Below are 18921 nucleotides of genomic sequence, written 5' to 3'. Positions count from 1 at the left end.
CATAAAATAAATAAATAAATAAAATAAAATACATTAACAGAAATAATAATTATAATAAGAGCACTAGGGCAACCCATTTGAGAACCCTCATGTCTCTCAGGAACTATTCCTATAAGATCACTAGCTGGGAATAAAATCACTGCAGATCATTAAAATCTTTTTTTTTTTTTTGATATGCATTTGGTTTACAGAGCCCTGGTGGCCAGCTCAGTGCACACAGGGTCTGGGTGAGGGCCAGTGCCACATATGGTGCCGGGATCAAACCCCTGTCCCTGTGCTTGCCTAAACAGGTGCTTAGTCCACTGAGCTATCTCGCTGACCCTATGATCTTATTTTTAAAGTGTAGAAACACCAAGTCCTGTAGCTATTTTATAATAACTTCGTAAGTAATTTCACTTTAAGAAATCTACAACCTCAGCTGAGCATGATAGTACACACCTATAAGCCTAGCTACTTAGGAAGTGGAAGTAAGAGGATCCCAAATTTATTTATGTATGTATTTATTTATTTATTTTGGTGGAACCAGGGATCAAACTCAGGCCCTTGCGCTTGCCAGGGAAGCGCCTATTCCACTGAGCCATCTCCTCGGTCCCTAGGATCCCAAATTTAGTGAGATTCTGTCTCCCAAAAAAAAAAGCCAACTGTGTAGTGGCACATGCCTGTAATCCCAGCTCTGTGGAAGCTGAGGCAGGAGGATCGTTCTGAGTTTTTTTAGGTTTTTTTTTGTTTTGTTTTGTTTTTGCGGAACTGGGGATTGAACTCAGGGCAAGTGCTTATTCCACTGAGCCATCTCCCCAGGCCCTCGTTCTGAGTTTTGAAACCAGCCTGGGCTACATAAAGTGAGTTCAAGGCCAGCTTGAACTCCATAGTGTGACCCTGTCTCAAAAATAATAAAAATAATAATATAGTAATAATAATGGGCCTGGAGATATGGCTCGGTGGATATGCCCAGTGTGTGTGAGGCCTCATTCTATCCTTAGTGCCAGAGAGAAAGAAACTAATTAATTTGCATGTTTAAGTATTGATCGATCTTCAGATTGGCTGTTATTTCTTGGTTGTTAGACATGTTTCCTTTGTTGACTGTCCTGGCCATGACATTTTGATGGCAACTATGCTGAACGGTGCAGCAGTGATGGATGCAGCGCTCCTATTGATAGGTAAGTACATCAGAATTGATTTGGACAAGTTGGTATGGCTCAGATGCCAAGGGGAAACTAAGGCCACATCCATTACCTAAGGGTGATGTAAATGGGCCCCTCATGTCATCCAGGATGACGTTCTTTCCTACCAGCTATCACGAGGTACTAAACAAGATAAAACTGGGGCTGACAGCATCTGAGAACTCTCATGATGGTAGTCAAAAGAAACAGTGTGTTTTCCCTGTTGAAATCACATGACTTTAAAGTTTATGTGAGCTGGTCATGGTGGCTCATGCCTATAATCAATTTAAGGCCAGCCCAGGGAACATGTGAAACCCTGTCCCAAATAAATAAAAATAAGAGTAATGTATGAAAGAGTATGTATGTGTTGTGAGGCTTTTTCTCTGAGCAGGAGGATCTCTGGGAGTTTGAGACCAGCCTGCGACTACAAAAGTGAGCATAAGGCCAGACTGAACTGCTTAGCGAGACCCTGTCTTTAAAAACAAAACAAAACAAAAAAGTGTACAATTTAGTGACATCAGTACTTTTACGTATTGTACCACATAGTGGTTACAGCATCACCAACACCGGGTTCCAGAGCTTGCCCATTAGCAGTCACTGCCCAGGCCTTCCTCCCCTCTGTCTCTAACAACCAATAATTACTTCTTGTCTCTGAATTTGCCTGGTCTGAATATTTCTACCTATCCTTACCTATCTTTTTTTATTCCTCATCAATCAGCTGGCAATGAATCTTGCCCTCAGCCTCAGACTTCTGAACACTTGGCTGCAATAGAAATCATGAAACTGAAGCATATTTTGATCCTGCAGAATAAAATCGATTTGGTAAAAGAAAGTCAGGCTAAAGAACAATATGAACAGATCCTTGCATTTGTACAAGGTAAGAAGCCGTAGTATCTTAAAGTCTATGAATCCCTTCAAGAAGCATTTCCTCTGGATACCAAGTATTGATTTACATCTTAATATAGTACACTGTCTAAAACAGGGTGATCTTTGAGTTCTTAAGACTTATTTGCCTCTTTACTACTTGATTGTATAACCAGTGAGATCTATATTTCTGAATTTGATAAAATGTATACTTGGCAGCTGAAAGTTAGAATTGAAGTTAGAGTCAATGAAACTTATCTCAGACTTTAAAGACTGTCAGAGGGCGCCAGGGAGATGGCTCAGTGGAGTAAGAGCTTCCCTGACAAGTGCAAGGGACTGAGTTAAATCCCTGGTTCCACCCAAAAAAAAGACTGTCAGAGATGGAGGTGGAGCTCAGTGCTTAGCCAGTGTGTGCAGGCCCTGGATTCAGTCCCTAGCACTGCCCCATCCCCCATCACCAATGGGAACGAAAATGAATAAAAGCATTTAAAAAATCTTCATAATGTCCTTTTTCCTGGCTGTATAGTGTTTCATTTCAGGAACGAAACACATCTTACTGTTCACTTCTTTTTTTTTTTTTTTTTTGCGGAACCGGGGATTGAACCTAGGCGTTTGCACTTGCCAGGCAAGCACTTATTCTACTGAGCTATCTCCCTGGCCCCTTACTGTTCACTTCTGATTCTCCCTTAATCTTGCTGTTCTTATTAGAAAGCTTCCTATGAAACCAATTCTGTCATCATGAAAAAGAAAAGTGATTTTGATTAACATCTAATTATGTTTGCTACATTTCTTTGACCAATCTGCTTGACATATGATTAATAAGGTACAAACATTATATGTGTTGTTAGTCTTTGATTAGCAAAGAGTCTATAATTTTATCTTGACACTTACTGGGAGCTTAATTACATGTTACTAGAAATCTTTGCAGCTATAAAGTGCTCTTTCCCAGGAGTGCATTTCATCTTTAAACAGTTGTGCTACTTTACGATATTAAATATACCAGTGTGATTTTTTTTTTTTTTTTTTTTTTTTTTTTTTGCGGAACTGGGGATTGAACTCACCCCTGCACTTGCCAGGCAAGTGCTTATTCTACTGAGTCATCTCCCCAGTCCCACCAGTGTGATTTTTAATAGTTTTTATCTTAAAAGAAACTGTTGATTTCCAGGAATTAAAAAAAGTAGGATATTGCCGTCTTCTAAACAGAACTATCTCAATCTACTTGTTAACGTTTGGGAATATGTAGGTTTTTATTTTGATAATCATAGTTTTACATGACATATGTAGAGCAAGTTTTATGAAACTGCATTGTTCTCAGTAGGATAAGTGCTTGACTGGCAAACACAAGGATCTGAGTTCAATCTCCGGTTCCGCCAAAAAAAAAAAAAAAAAAAAAAAAAAAAAAAAAAACTGCATTGTTTTGGGCCGGAGACATAGCTCTGAGTTCAATCCCTGGTGCTGCAAAAAAAACCTTGCATTGTTTTGATCTTTTTGAATTTTATCTTATAGGTACAGTAGCAGAAGGAGCTCCCATTATTCCAATTTCTGCCCAGCTGAAATACAATATTGAGGTTGTCTGTGAGTACATAGTAAAGAAAATACCCGTACCTCTTAGAGACTTCACTTCAGAGCCTCGACTTATTGGTAAGTAATAGGAATCTCCTTCTAATTAGGTCTCTTTGATTTGTTTTGTTTTGTTTTTTGTTTTTTGGCGGAACCGGGGATTGAACTCGGGTCCTTGCGCTTGCCAGACAAGCACTTTTTCTACTGAGCTAGCTCCCCAGCCCCTAATTAGGTCTCTTTGAGACAGGCTTTCACTCTGCAGTTCAGGCTGGCCGTAAGCTCCCTAGGTAACCCAGGCTGACATCACACTCATGGCAATCCTCCTGCCTCAGCCTCCCAAGTGCTGGGGTTGCAGACATGGGCCACTGCGCTCAGCTAATGTGGTCTTTTCTACGTTAGCCATTCCCCTCTAAGGGTGTTTCTTAATATTTCTTGGTGCAGAGGTGAGAATAAATCCATAAAAGCTTTTGAAATTGATCGGCACTGAGGTCATGTTGGCAGTGAATGCAGATGGCAATACTGGATGGGGCGCAGAGTCCCGAATGCAGTGGAAGCTTAACCTTTTTATGCTCCGGCTACGGCGTGCTGTGTGAGCAACATGGAGTAGTAAACTCCTCTAGCGATAGTGCGTTAGAGTGTCACAGTTTCCATACAGATGGTGTCAGTGTACCCTGATGAGGTGCTGCTATTGTGACTTGATTACGCAAACCTGTCGTCCTCCACGGTCCATGTAGGAGCCTTTGCAGAACTGGCATTTCAGCCCTTGTGGGCCTCCATTTGGGGCTCCTGTTTGGTAGAAGTTCATTTGGGTGAACTAAGTTCTAGAATTTTGGTTTTAAAAGGAAAAACGTTTATTTTTAGCTGAGTGTGGTGGCACATGCCTGTAATCTCAGCAGTCAGGACGCTGAGACAGATGGAGGGCCACAAGTTTGACGCCAGCCTGGACTACAAAGCAAGACTTGTCTCAAAAACAAAATAAATAGACCAGGGAGATAGCTCAGCGGTCTAAGCCCCCGCCTGGCACGCACAAGGACTGGGGTTTGATCCCTGGTACCACATGCCGTGCCGGCCCCGCCCTCACTGAAGCCAGGTGTGGTGGCGCAAGCCTGTAATCCCAGCGGTGAGGAGGCTGAAATAGGAAGATTGCTGGGAGTCCGAGCTGCATAGTGAGACCCTACATCGAATACATATATTAAAAAATAAAATAAATTTTTATTGTAGAGGCTGTGTAATATAGGGATCCCTTACATAAAGTGGGGTGATGATTACGTACAACCTATGCATATCCTCGTGTGTACTTTTAACCCTTCACCCCTGCTGGGGTGAATCCCAGGGTTTTGTGCATGTTCAACAGGTTTTATAATTCTTATTTTCTTTAATGGTATTATGAGTGTCCTTCCAGATTACTATCTTTCTGTTGCTGATTTTTTGAAGACAGGGTTTCACTATGTAGCCAAGGCTGGCCTTAAACTCAAACTCAAGATGATCCTCCTGCCTCAGCCTCCCATATACTGTAATATGCCATCTATTGATGACTTTCAAGTTATTACCATTTTTCTCATTGTAAGTAAGGCTGTGATAAGGATGAATAATAATATTTTACTTAGAAAAATTGACTCAGAAAATAACATTTCATCTAAAGTTAAAATTAGTGAAAATGGCTTTAATTTCTTCAATTTTCTTTCAGTTATTAGGTCATTTGATGTCAACAAACCTGGTTGTGAAGTTGATGACCTTAAGGGAGGTGTGGCAGGTGGTAGTATCCTAAAAGGAGTACTGAAGGTAAGCTGAATTTGGGTCATTATGTTTTTGTTTTTTTATTTTGTCCTTTTTGTGTGTGTTTTTGTGTTTCAGCTAGAGGGTCGCACTATGTAGTTCAGGCCGGCCTCGGACTTATTCATTGTGTAGCTCAGGATGACCTTGAGCTTGGACAGTCTTGCTTCAGCCTCCCAATTTCTGGGATTACAGAAATCTACCATCATGCCAAGCTATTTTGTCTTTGTTTTTTGTTTTTGTTTTTTTTTCTTTCTTTTTTAGCATAGGGTCTACAGGGTCTCACTATGTATATCAGACTCTAGTGATCTGCCTGTGTTCAGCCTCCCAAGAGCTGGGATTACAGGTGCGTGTCACCACGCCCAGTCTCAATCGCTGTCTCAGTGTGCCCCACGGGTGGGACCAGCATGACACACCATGGATTGAACTCTGACTGCTGCGCTGTGCCTGAGCAGGCACTGTATGTGTGTGTGTATGTATGTATGTATGTATGTATTTATTTTTGTGGTACCGGGGATTGAAGTCAGGACCTTGTGCTTGCCAGGCAAGCACTTTACTAAGCTGTCTCCCCGGCCCCTAGCACTTAAAAGCACTCCTAGCACTTGGGAGGCTGAGGCAGGAGAATTGCAATGAGCTGAAGACCAGCCTGGTTGTACATACTGAGTTCAAGGCCAGTGTGAACTACATAGTGAGATCCTGTATCCAAAAAAAAAGTGATGTTTAAAATAAAGGGCTTGCCTTAACAGTTTATGATTTCCGTGTTAGAAGTCTTAACAGGTGAATTGTGTACCATGAGAATTCTCACTACTAACTGTATGTTTACAGGTGGGCCAGGAGATAGAAGTCAGACCTGGCATTGTTTCCAAAGATAGTGAAGGAAAGCTCATGTGTAAACCAATCTTTTCCAAAATTGTATCACTTTTTGCGGAACATAATGACCTTCAATATGCTGCTCCTGGAGGTCTTATTGGTAAGGATTTTTCTCTGGCTCCTTTTGTTTTAATTTGTTGACATCCATAGACTTGTTATGGGAAGTGACTTACTCAAAGGTATATTGTAGATTTCTTTCTTTTTTTTTTTTGTATTTTAGGGAAGGGTCTACAGGATGTTCAGGGTCTCAATACAAGATCGAACTGGTAGTGATCTGCCTGTTTACAGCCTCCCAGGAGCTGGGATTACAGGCATGTGTCACCACGCCCAGTCTCAGTTGCCCTCTCAGTGTACCCTGGGGGCAGGGGCCAGCACCACAGACCAGGGATCGAACCCCTGGCCCTTTAATCCGCTTAGCTATTTGGCTGGCCCTATATTGTAGATTTCTTTTTTTTTTTTTTTCATGGTACCAGGGATTGAACTCAGGACCTTGCACTTGCTTAAGCCACTGAGCTGTATTCTCAGCCCTGTTATTAAAGATTTTTAATTGATTATTTTAACATTTGAATTGGGTGAGGGAACATTTATGTAGTTAAAAAATATTAAAACAAGCTGATTAAGTTCAGCTATTAGTCACTAGGCTACCTTGTGTCACATGTTACTAACTTTGCAAAAGTATAAAGAAGTGTTTTGTGGTGGGAAAAAAAGAAAAAATATGTTTACACAAGATAGTTTGAATGGATAGGTTTGTACTGATTGTTTAGACAAAATATCATGTCTGCATCTTGTGCTCTGAATAACCACTAGGAAGATAGCAATATGCAATGCATTAATTATTGCCCTGCTAACCTGTTTTGAAACTGTTTCATTGCTATTTTGTCTTTTTTCTCATTAAAATGGTGTGCCTGTAATCCCAGCAGTTGGGAAGCTGAAACAGGAGCATCACAAGTTCAAGACCACCCTGGGGTATATTGCAAGACCCTGTCTCCAAAACAAAAACAAACCAAAAAGTAATATATATGCAAACATATATGTACATAAACATACGGTGCTTTTTGGTTTTTTTTAAATAGTCTCCTTGTTATTGCCCAGGCTGACCTAGAACAGTTGGACTGGAGCACACCTCCCACCTCAGCCGCTTGAATAACTGAGACTGTGGGCAGTGCCACTGTACCTGAATCCTACGCATAATTGCAGATTATTTTAACCTGTACAGTGTGTAGGGTAGAGAGTGGTTGCTTTTCGTGTATGTCTTACAAATGGAAGGTTAATGGTAGGGCACTTGCGTAGCGTGCGCAAGGCCCTGGGTTCACTCCCCAGCAAAGCTCTCCTACCCCCCCCACCCCCGCCCAAGTTACTAAACATGTCAATTGAGTGATAACATTATATTTACACTGAGTGGGAATGAAAGAAGACACCTCTACCTGGGCACGGTGGCCCATAGTCCTAGGTACTTGGCAGGCTCAAGCAGCAGGAGCATTTGAGCCCAGGGGTTTAAGGCCTGCCTGGCCTCAAATATAAGTGGAGGAGAGGGGAGATAATCTCTGTTGTATAGGAATTGCTAAAGTAATTTAAGGCTTTGCTAGTTTTAATTCAGGAACACTTCAAACTTAACAGTAGAAAATGGAGATTACTTAACCATAGCCTTAAGTAGCATCACTTGGCTTTATCGGTTTTCAGTATCTAACCAGTTCTTGTCTGCATAGCTTTTGTTTTCTTTTTTTCTTTTCTTTTCTTTTTTTTTTTTTTGTATCCGGAATCAAACTCAGGGCCTTGCTCTTGCCAGGCAGGCTCTGTGTGCTGAGCTGTATTCCTGGCAGGATGCATGATTTTAAAGTGGATCCCAGTAATTGGATGTGAAGTCTTTAAGCTGTCTTTGTGATCAGCTTGCTGGGAGGGAAATGGCATGCAGATACTCTGCGAGCCACTCACTGTGAGTTTTGTATCTTTTAGCCTTTACTGGGTGTAGAATATTATCTCTCCTGGTCCTTTGTTTAGAATTTAAATGAGGAGACTGTTCTCAATTGCTCAGTGAACCTGTGAGTTTACTGTTCTCTTCCACCCCATAAAATGGGTGTTTTGTTATACTCATTGCTATATACGTGGGTATGAAAATATAAGTATATGTTAAAATTATAGATTTTGCTGTGCTTCTTTGACTAAGCTTTTGAGCAAATACTTCAAAGGTATATCAGGAAATAAAAACTGATCAGTCTACATTTTTCTCTTACATAGGAGTTGGCACAAAAATTGACCCCACCTTGTGCCGAGCTGACAGAATGGTGGGGCAGGTCCTTGGTGCAGTTGGAGCTTTACCTGAGATATTCACGGAATTAGAAATTTCCTATTTCCTACTTAGACGGCTTCTAGGTGTACGCACTGAAGGTGACAAGAAAGCAGCAAAGGTGAATGCGTTCTCTAATTCCAGTTTCCAAATAAGTTGAAAAAAAGTGACATTAAAGGGCTGGGGAGAGGGCTCAGTGGAATAAGCGCTTCCCTGGCAAGCGCAAGGGCCTGAGTTCAATCCCCGGTTCCGGAAAAAAGAAAAAAAAGGTGACATTAAAGCCAGTTTTGCATTTTAGTCTTTTATAGTTAATATGGAATTCAGGTAAGTTAATTTGACTTCCTGAAAACTGAGAACAGCTGTATGGCAGTTAGCTTAAGGTCAAAACAGAACACAAAAATAGGGAAAATATTTGTGTCATGTGTGATGTAAACATGATATTCCTAATGTCCATACAGGCTCTTTTTTTTTTTTTTCTTCTTCATATGAGCTTTTTAAAAACATTTTTTTGAGATAAGGTTTTACTCTGTAGTCCATGCTGGCTTCAAACTCATGATTCTCCTGCCTCGACCTCCTGATTATAGGAGGATTAAAGGCCATGTGGGCTTTTTTAAAAAGTCTTTTAGTGGGGCTGGGGAGATAGCTTGGGCAGTCTAAGCACCTGCCTGGCAAGTGCAAGGACCCAGGTTTGATCCCTGGTACCATGTGCCATGCTGGCCTCGGAACCCCAGGTACACTGTGCTGGTCACCAAAACTGGGCATGGTGGTACACGCCTGTAATCCCAGCCGTGGGGAGGCTGAGACAAGATTTAAATTTTTTTTTTTTTTTTTTTTTAAATTTTAAAGGGGGTTTTAGTAGGACTATTCACAGAGATTGAAAAATTACTAGCCCCTAGTGTCGACAAGGGTGTGGAAAATAAGCAGTCATTCTTGGGAAAGTACGAATTGGTAGTAGTAGGTTTGTTTTTGTAAGATAGGGTTTTGCTTTGTACTTTAGGCTGGGTTTAAACTGACTATAAGGGCCAACAAGATAGCTCAGCAGACTAAACGCCTGCTTAGGCAAGCATAGGGACCAGGGGATTCAGTCCCCAGCACCACATGCCACACCGGCCCCGACCCCAGGTGTGCTGAGCCAGCCAGCAACCCACTCCAGGCGTGGTGGTGCACACCTGTAAACCCAGCACTGGAGAGGCTGAAAACAGGAGGATCACTATGAGTCCGAGCAGCATAGTGAGACTCTGCACCAAATACATTTTAAAAATAAATAAGAGGAGCCTGGGAGATGGCTCAGTAGAATAAGCACTTCCCTGGCAAGTGCAAGGGCCTGAGTTCAATCCCCAGTTCCGCAAAAAAATAAATAAAAATAAGTAAACTGACTGTATTCCAGGCTGGCCTCCAACTTGCAGTGATCCTCCTCCCTCAGCTTCTCAAGGGCTGAGATTATAGGTATGCACCACCCTGTCCACTTGGTAGTGTTTATTGAGAGAAATTTGGTGTTTATTAGCATTTTGAATTTGCCAATACCTTGCCCTAGCACACTTCACTCAGAACAAGTACAGCTTACCCACATACCTATAAAATTTCAGGTTTATCTTCTTTTTTTTTTTTTTTTTTTTAGTGTATTTGGTACAGGGTCTTACTACGCAGCTTGGACTTGTAGAGGTCCTCTTGTTTTCAGCTTCACTAGTGCTGGGATTACAGGTGGGCTGGTTCAATGTGCCCTGGAGGCAGGGCCAGCTCAGGTTTATCATTTTTTTTAGAATTCTTTTATTCTGGACTATTTTTGTCTCATCAATTTTTTTTAATAAAATTTCAGAATCAAATAAGAGAATAACAATAGCTATTACACTGCGTACTGTTATCTTCAAAGTAGTTACTCAAACCAACAAGAGAGGCTAGGGAGATAGCTCAGTAGGATAAGTGCTTGCCTGGCAAGCACAGGGTCCTGAGTTCAATCCCCGGTACCACCAAGAAAACCCAAAAAGATTCTTAGAAAAAAACAGTAAATACAAACGTTTGTTTTCAACAAGCTAGGATAAACTAGTGGTATAAATGAATATGAAATCATTTGAACAGTGACCTGAATTTGGACACTGGACTAAGTAGGCAACACAGCAATAATGGGAATCACAACTGGTAATTCATTTAATCTTTGAAGCAACCATATATGGCAGGTGTTAGCTGATTTGACAGGCCCCTGGGTAGTTCCAGTAACTGACTTAGGGGCCTGGTGGACGTGGATTCCCAGCACCATCTTCTTAACTCCCACACAGCCATCCTCCCTGTAGGAAGATCTGTACCTTATTTCTTCTACAGGTTGAGCATCCCCTTTTGAATCCACAGCCTTTACACTGAGCTGCATCCCATCTTTTTCTGTTTTTAAGTGCAGACTCCGTAAGTTGCCCAGGCTGGGCTTAAACTCATGATCCTCAGCCTCTTGAATAGTAGTGACTATAGACAGGCAGCCCTGCAACTGTCCGTTGATCATCATCCTTAATTCCAAAAGTCCAAAATGCCCCAGAATGCAAACTTTGGGGTACCAACATGGTGCCACTAGTGGAAAATACCACCTCTGACCTCATTGACAGTGACAGTCAAAACAGAAACAGTGACAGGTGTACGGAAAATGACATAAAAACAAAAGAGAGATAAAAGGGCTGGGAATATGACTCGGCGGCAAAGCACCTACCTGGCAGACTCAAGGTCATGAGTTTGAATCCCAGTACCACAAAAACAAAATAAAACAAAGCGATGTAAAATTATTTTCAGGCTGCGTATATGAGATATATAGAAAACTTATGTGAGCCTGGTGTGGTGACACACACCTGTAAATCCAGCACTGAGGAAGATCTCAGCATTCAAGTCCAGCCTGAACTATATAGTGAGACCCTGACTCAAAAAACAAAACAAGGGCTGGGGAGATAGCTCATTGATTTAAGTGTCTGCCTGGCAAGCGCAAGGACCTGGGTTCAATCCCTGGTACCACATGCTCCTGTTCCCCTGCTGGGCCCCGAGACGGGGCGTGATGATGGTAAATGCCTGTAATCCCAGCACTGGGGAGGCTGAGACAGGATCACTACAAGTCTGAGCTGCGCAAGACCCTGTACCAAATAAATAAGGAATGAATGATTGGATGGTTTAAAGAAAGCATAAGTGGGTTATGTATTTAGACTTTGGTTCCATCTCAAGACATCTCATACATATGCAAATATTTCAGAATCTAGAAAAACCCGAAACACTTCTGTTTTCAGTTATTCCCAATAAGGCTCTCTCAACCTATACACAACTTTTTCAGAATTTTAAGAGGTTTTAAAGATGTGGTTACTGGCTTGCTTTTTAAAGGCAGATCTTGTGTAAATTCAGTGAGTACCAAGTAAACCTGTTTACCACCTTTAGACTACATGTATGGTTCATGTCTCATAATGGATTTTATGGACTGTTTTTCTTATGATTGACTTATTCCTGCAGGTGTAGAATTCCTGCTTTCTTTTGGCAAGTATTTTCTTTTTTTTTTTTTTTTTTTTTTTTGTATTTCTTTTTTTTAAATTAATTTTACTGAGAAACAAATAGCAATGAGACAGTTTCAAAACGGATTAGTAGGACAGTTTCAATAATTAATACATTACATATTGTTATCTTCGTAGTGGTTATTCATTGTACAAGATGCAGACAGGATATCCTGTCCAAACACTATTAGTACAAATCTTTCTTAATGAATTAAGAGAAAGTAGCTGTAAATCTATCCTATTTTGTATATACGGATACAAAACGGTCCTTCATTTGTATCTCCTTTTTTTGTTTTGTTTTATTAGAGATGGGTATTCCCTTGCCATTTAAATATTGTAGGTGCATGAATTCAGCAAAATAATCCAATATAGTCCAGTAGTCCATAATAGTAGTGGGTTATCCGTAGGACTGGCAATGTCAGAAGTTGTTGACTTGAGCCTTTTACAGCTCAGCACATTCTTATATTTATAAGAACGATACACATAAAAACTTCTTTTTTTTTTGGTGGAACCAGGGATTGAACTCAGACCCTTGCGCTTGCCAAGGAAAACTTAAATATAGGCCAATTAAAAAATAATCAGGACAAAAAAAAAAAAAAAATAATAATAATAATCAGGGCGGTAGGGTATAGCTCTATAGTAGCATACTCAGGGTCCTTAGCTCTAAAAACAACAACAACAATACTAGTAAAGATAGAACAAAATTGAACAGTAGAAATAGAGAAAACAAAAGAAAGGGGAAAATCACAAAAGTGAACGACCTGGATATCATCATTCAGTAGCAGATTTGCAAAGCAGCTTCTAAAGCCATGTCCTTGCACATTAATTATGTTCAGGTTGGCAAGCATTTTCTTGATTTTTGGATTTGTTTTTCCCCAATACATCCTTCTAGGTCCAAAAGCTGTCCAAGAATGAAGTACTTATGGTCAACATAGGATCTCTGTCAACAGGAGGGAGAGTTAGTGCTGTCAAGGCTGATTTGGGCAAGATTGTCCTGACTAATCCTGTGTGCACAGAGGTGGGAGAAAAAATTGCCCTTAGCCGAAGAGTTGAGAAGCACTGGCGGTGAGTGATTCAGCCTTCCCCTGTGGGAAGGAGTCAGTTTGCTTACATTCTTGGTGGGGCACATATGAGTGTACAGGCTTCTCAGAGCATAATAGTTAGTGTGGCTGCATCTCTCAGCTATTTATTTGAAGAACTATTTTTAGCCTCGATGTGTAGTTCCATATTTTATTTTTATTTTATTTTTGGCGGAACCGGGGATTGAACTCAGATCCTTGCGTTTGCCAGTCAAGTGCTTATCCTACTGAGCCATCTCCCCGGCCCCTGTAGTTCCATATTTTAGTCCAGAGATTGCAATTGGCATTCTTTTCTCATAGACATATCCAACAAATTTAGGCTCAATATTTCTGTTTCTTTGACCTTGCTTTTTTCTGCTGGGTATCCAACTCGGCCTTGCTCATGCAAATGCTTAGTAAACTAAGTAGTCCCAGTCTGTCCTTGACCCTTTTTTTTTTTAACTTTTTACTTGTGAAAGTCCTAAGAGCTCTTCCCAGAGAAGTAGCCACATCCACATTTATTTACATAGAAGTCTTTTTCTGAGTATTTCCAAAAGACAGGGATTTTTTTTTTTTTTTTCCCAGAACCGGGGATTGAACTCAGGCCCATGCTCTTGCCAGGGAAGCGCTTATTCCACTGAGCCATCTCTCTGGCCCTGGGAATCTGTCTTAGAACCACTTTAAGAAATGTGACATTGGTGAAATCCTGATCTCTGTTTTCAGATTGCAGTTTTCCTATCTGTCCCACTGAAGCCTTTTATGGCCCTTTAGTCTAGAATCCTGTGTTCCATTTAGGTTTCATATCTCTTTGATTTCTAATGTGACGCTTTTATGTCCTTTTCTTTTTCTTTTTTTCTTCTTTCTTTCTTTCTTTCTTTCTTTTTTTTTTTTTTTTTTTTTTTTTTTGGTGGTAGTACCAGGAATTGAACCCAGGGCCTTGCACTTTCCAGGCAGGCACTGTGCCACTGACCTACATCCCTGCCCTAGCCTTTTTAAAAATTGACCCTGCCAATTTTGAAGAATATAAGCAAGTTATTTTATGGACTATTCTGAAGCTTGTGTTTATCTAATTAGTTGAAAAGCTAAGATTATATATACCTGAAAAGCTAAGGTTATATATACCTGGTTCCTTCGCCGGGACCATAGGATATCTTACTGTTCTTCCTTGTTGAGGTTCATTTTGATCATGTGATTGTAATGTTGTCCAGTTTCCATGCTGCATAGTTACTCTTTTCACCCTGGCAACAAGTAAGAAATCTGTGGAGAGACTTTGTTTTTGAAATGGTCTCACTATGTAACTCAGGCTGATCTTGAACCTGGTAGTGATTCTCCTGTCTTAGCCTCCCAAGTGCTGGAATTACAGTTGTGTGCCACCACACCTGGCTGTGTGGAGAGACTTTGAACCTTGTTTTTTAAAATCAGTACTGGGGATTGAGCTCAAATCCTAGTGCATGATAGACAAGCATGTTACCACTAAGTTACAGTCCCATCCTTTTTTGGGGGGTATACCAGGAATTGAACTCAGGACCTTGTACTTACCTTGTGCTGGCCCCTCCATCCTTTTTATTTTTGAATGAGGTTCTCTCTCTAGGATGACCTGGAACACCCTGTGTAGTCCAGGCTGGGTTCAAAATCATGGTCCTCCTGCTTCAGCCTCCCAAGTACTGGGGTTACAGACGTTTGGTACCATGCCCAGCTTTTTTGATGAGCAGGTTTTAGACTGCTTCCTATGTCCCTATGACATGTCTCCACCATTTTTTAAAAAAAAACACATTTCTGTTTTTTGGCCCAAGATGTTCCAGACTCCTACCTTCCCTGCTTCAGGTTTTTTGTGTTTTGTTTTGGTTTGTTGTTGGTATTTATTTATTTTGTGGTACTGGGGATCAAACTCAGGACCTTGTGCTTGCCAGGCAGGCACTTATCCTGCTGAGCTGTCTCCCCAGTCCCCTGCTTCAGCTTTATTTTATTTTATTTCATTTTTTGGTGGAACCGGGGATTGAACTCAGGCCCTATTCCACTGAGCCATCTCCCCGGTCCCTGCTTCAGCTTTAGAATTGGCCATTTCTGCAAGCACTGGTTCCCTTTCCTGGGAAATGTTGCCTAGAAATGAAGATCTGTGTGCTAGGTGTACTTGTTGCTCCTAAGGTGCTGTTGCTTCTAGGTCCTCTGAGTGGCTAGAGGTAGGAAGTACAAATGTCTTTGGTTTCTGCCACTTTTTTTCTTTCTCAAGTTAGTATTGAGTCTGCCCTTTCTGTTCTGTGTGATGTCAGTCTCTACCACCATCATTTTCCACTTAAGAGTTATTGTAAAACCTCCTGCTTCATCTCATTCTTCGTTATTTAAGAGCTCAATCAAATGTAATCTTTCTAAAATGCTTTGATATGTCGTGCTGAATAATTCCTTCTAGCTTCTCATTGCTGTTGGATATTCAGGACCTTTCTAGAGGCCTGCTTCACCTGCTTACCTTCTCTCCTGCTTTGTCTCATCTGTACTCTCTAAATCTCACTATCTTATATTCCATTTCTCTTTATAATTATTTTAGTCACTCTTGGCTTTCTTTGTTTTATAGAAGTTAAACTTTGTTATCTTTTAAGTAAATTTGATCTGTGGTACTTTATGCCCCTTTGATTCTGTTTTTTGTTTGTTTTTTTTTTCTGGTACCGGAGATTGAACTCAAGACCTTGTGCTTGCCAGGCAAGCGCTTATTCTACTGAGCTATCTCCCTGGCCTGCCCCTTTGATTCTGTTCTTTTGTGATTCTACTAATTGCTATTACAGATATACTGATTTCCAATGTATTTTAAGATAGGTTAAATAGGGGCTGGGGAGATGGCTCAGTAGAATAAGCACTTCCCTGGCAAGCGTAAGGGCCTGAGTTCAATCCCCAGTTCGGGGAAAAAAAAAAAGGTTAACTAATAAACCAAAAAATCTCTCAATATACAAATGATAGTACCTGTTTAAATGCTACATTGCATAGAGTGGGGCTGATTTTAAGAGAAGGGATCTTTTGTTGTGCCTACAAATATAAGAGGACTATCCAAATGAGCTTTCAGATTTTCAAAATTAGTGAGTATGTTGAAGTCCTAAAAAGAGACAAAGTGAGCGTCTGAATGATCTCTACATTCAGTAGAATTACAGTTTTTACCCATGTTTAAGGGAGCTTTGTTTGGGAAACTCCAGTTGAGGAAGCAGTGTCCAGCCTGGCACTTGCCTAGGACAGACAGAGAAGAGGGGAGAGAAGACAGACTGTTGTGGTTTGTTCTCGGGCACACTCTGGACTGAGTGTGGGCTGAGGGCTCTTAGGGGGATTAATTGAAAAGGGGTAGCTGTGTTTTGATAGAGTACAGGTGAGGACATTCATGGTGGAAATTTTGCTTGCTTTTCCTGCCATGCTGGCAGAGCCCATCTGCCTAGCTCTAAGAATCTTGGGGTATAGCACGTTCTTTTTGTGGAGGTGCAGGCTTTCGGCACATTTACAAGATGAGCAAATAAAATCAGCGCATCATATAATATAGAAATGGGAAGGAAGTGGATGTAAAATTCATGACTCCTATTTTCATTTTGCAGTTTAATTGGTTGGGGTCAGATAAGAAGAGGAGTGACAATCAAGCCAACCATAGATGATGACTGAAGAGTCCCAGTTCAATAATGCATCTGGATGCAGCTGGAATTTTCTGAACAATTAAGGGGTATATTTTCAAAGTAATACTAGGGAATTAATTTCACACCTCATTACTTTAGTAGGTAGATGTAAAGTTATTCTTATTTTTAGGTGATGAAAATCTAACCTCTAATACTAATGTGAGGTCTCCAATAAATGTAAAAGTTGGTGTAATGTTGGATTGAATCTACATTTTGCCAGAAATTAAGCATTTCCAAACCAGGTCTTATTTATACATCGATACAGGTTTGAAGTGAAGCCACCACAACCAGCCTTCTTTCTCTGTAGCACACATGCCACTGAACCTGCCTGAAATAAAGTTTTTCTCATTTTTTATAATTCACCTTTTAATAGCTCTAGGCTAAAGGACTGTTACTGCCAGTAAAAACTAGAAGACATAAATTCTTAAAAATCAGGTACTCCTTTTTTGTTTGCTCTTTTCTGCCCTCTATCAACTATTTCTCCTGTGCCATCCTACCCTGCCCTGGAGCCAGCTGCTTATGAACTGAAACTTTTACAAACTGTGAGCTAAATAAACCTTTCCTCCTGTAAAAAAGAGATCAAGTACTCTTTGTTAGACCTCATATTTTATGTTGCTCTAAAAAACTTTAAAATTTTTTTTTATTAATACATGATGCCAGCACATAATGATTACGTTCATCGGGGAGTTGCTATGTATACATGGCACATCTTAACTCTGCACTGTCTCCCCCGTGTTACTTTATCCTTGGAATCTTCAGTGAAAGGGACATTAGACTCACATGAAATTGGCCTCGAGTATGAATGCTTGTTCCACCTATGAACCCGTCCCCAATTCTCTTGGGCTGAAACATAGGAAACCTAAAGCGAAAGTTCTCACCCTCTCCCTGTGGTGCCCTGCAATTATTTCTGCATTGGTTTACACCTGAAACCTGATAGTCCTGCCCCATTGGAAGAAGTGTAGTCAATGATTGTGGATAGCTAACAAAGCTGTGTCCGGGCTTTTTTTTTTCCCCCTCTGTGTTGTTGGCTTGTTTAGTGTTGTGTTTTGTATTTTGTGATGCTGGGGAACCAACCCAGGGCCTACGGCATGTTAGGCAAGCACTCTAGCTCTGAGCTCCCCTCCACTCTAAGCCCTGTTTTGTTTTTGTTTTTGTTTTTTTTTAAACTGTTTGCTTACTAAGATTATAACATAGATTCTGGTATTAATCTTTGAACCTTGCAAAAGATTAAAAGTACAAGATGCCAAAAAACAAAGGTTGAGTCTTTTTGATTGTTTTTTAATTATTATTATTTTTTTAAATAACCCTTCTACCTGTACTTTTCATAGGCTGTTCTTTTATAGAGCTTCTATTTATGTCTTTGCTTCATAAGAGATTCTTTTAGAGCAGTAACTCCTAACTGGCTACCATTAGAATTGCTAGGTAAGCTTTTTAAAAAAGAAGATGCCCCCACAGGTTTTGATCTAAATTGGCTTGGGGTAGAAGCCAGTGTGATATTCTTAAAAGTATAAATTTAAAACTTAAGAGGTAGACGTATTGAATAATAGTATCTCACTAAGTTCTGGTGGTCTGATAATCTATAGTTTGCTCTTCTTAAAACTGTGTTGAGATGAAGTTTCATGCCATAGTCACTGTCTTGTGCTCTTAGAGGTTGAAGCTGCCTTGTAGAAGTCTAGAAGCTGTGGCTGTGGATCATTATTTAACTTTCTAAGTCTTGAGGAAGCATATCAATGTTATATTCTTGATTGACTTTCAAGGGTTGTATTGTAGTATGAGGACCACAATTAAATAAAAAAAGTTCTAAATCAAACATCAATTTTATATCTAATATGTCCCCATGTGTTTTGTAATCATTTTCTACCAGAAACTGGAATAAGTGCCAAAAGTGTGACTAATTTATCATTGACCCCATATCAGAACTGAAACCAGAAATCTTTGGCAGTTAAATACCCACAGGAACTTCCACAGCTTTGCCAAGCACTGTGCTTAGTGTGCTGGGTTATCTAGATAGGAAAACATCGGCTCTCGCCGTGGGACTTCGAGTGGCACACTGACTTCCAGCTGGTGGTGTGCCTGGTGAGGCCCCGCAGGTCATGCAGTCTCACTGAGAGTACACTTCATATGCAAGGCCTTTGGGATGTGGCATCAAGGTGTAAGATGTTTTCAGAATCTCAGCAGTGCTCATCACCCTGCTACCATCCCAGT

At 40.6% G+C, this 18921-nt stretch overlaps 1 protein-coding gene across 1 annotated transcript in view; it reads left to right on the top strand.

The window, feature by feature from the left end:
- Eif2s3 (eukaryotic translation initiation factor 2 subunit gamma) overlaps window positions 1-18537 on the top strand; it is a 28071-nt gene extending 9534 nt beyond the window's left edge. Inside the window, exons 5-12 of the mRNA XM_004631382.2 lie at window positions 1063-1157; window positions 1879-2037; window positions 3531-3665; window positions 5272-5366; window positions 6183-6327; window positions 8463-8632; window positions 12910-13082; window positions 16642-18537. Coding sequence (XP_004631439.1) covers window positions 1063-1157; window positions 1879-2037; window positions 3531-3665; window positions 5272-5366; window positions 6183-6327; window positions 8463-8632; window positions 12910-13082; window positions 16642-16705 — 1036 coding nt within the window. The 3' untranslated portion in view covers window positions 16706-18537. The remainder of the gene's footprint in view (window positions 1-1062; window positions 1158-1878; window positions 2038-3530; window positions 3666-5271; window positions 5367-6182; window positions 6328-8462; window positions 8633-12909; window positions 13083-16641) is intronic.
- Window positions 18538-18921: the final 384 nt, after the last annotated feature.

The sequence above is a fragment of the Octodon degus genome, unplaced genomic scaffold, assembly GCF_000260255.1.
Source record: "Octodon degus isolate 3935 unplaced genomic scaffold, OctDeg1.0 scaffold00041, whole genome shotgun sequence".
NCBI lineage: Eukaryota > Metazoa > Chordata > Mammalia > Rodentia > Octodontidae > Octodon > Octodon degus.
The sequence above is the reverse complement of the archived record's forward strand: the minus strand, read 5'-3'. Positions and strand labels throughout refer to the sequence as shown.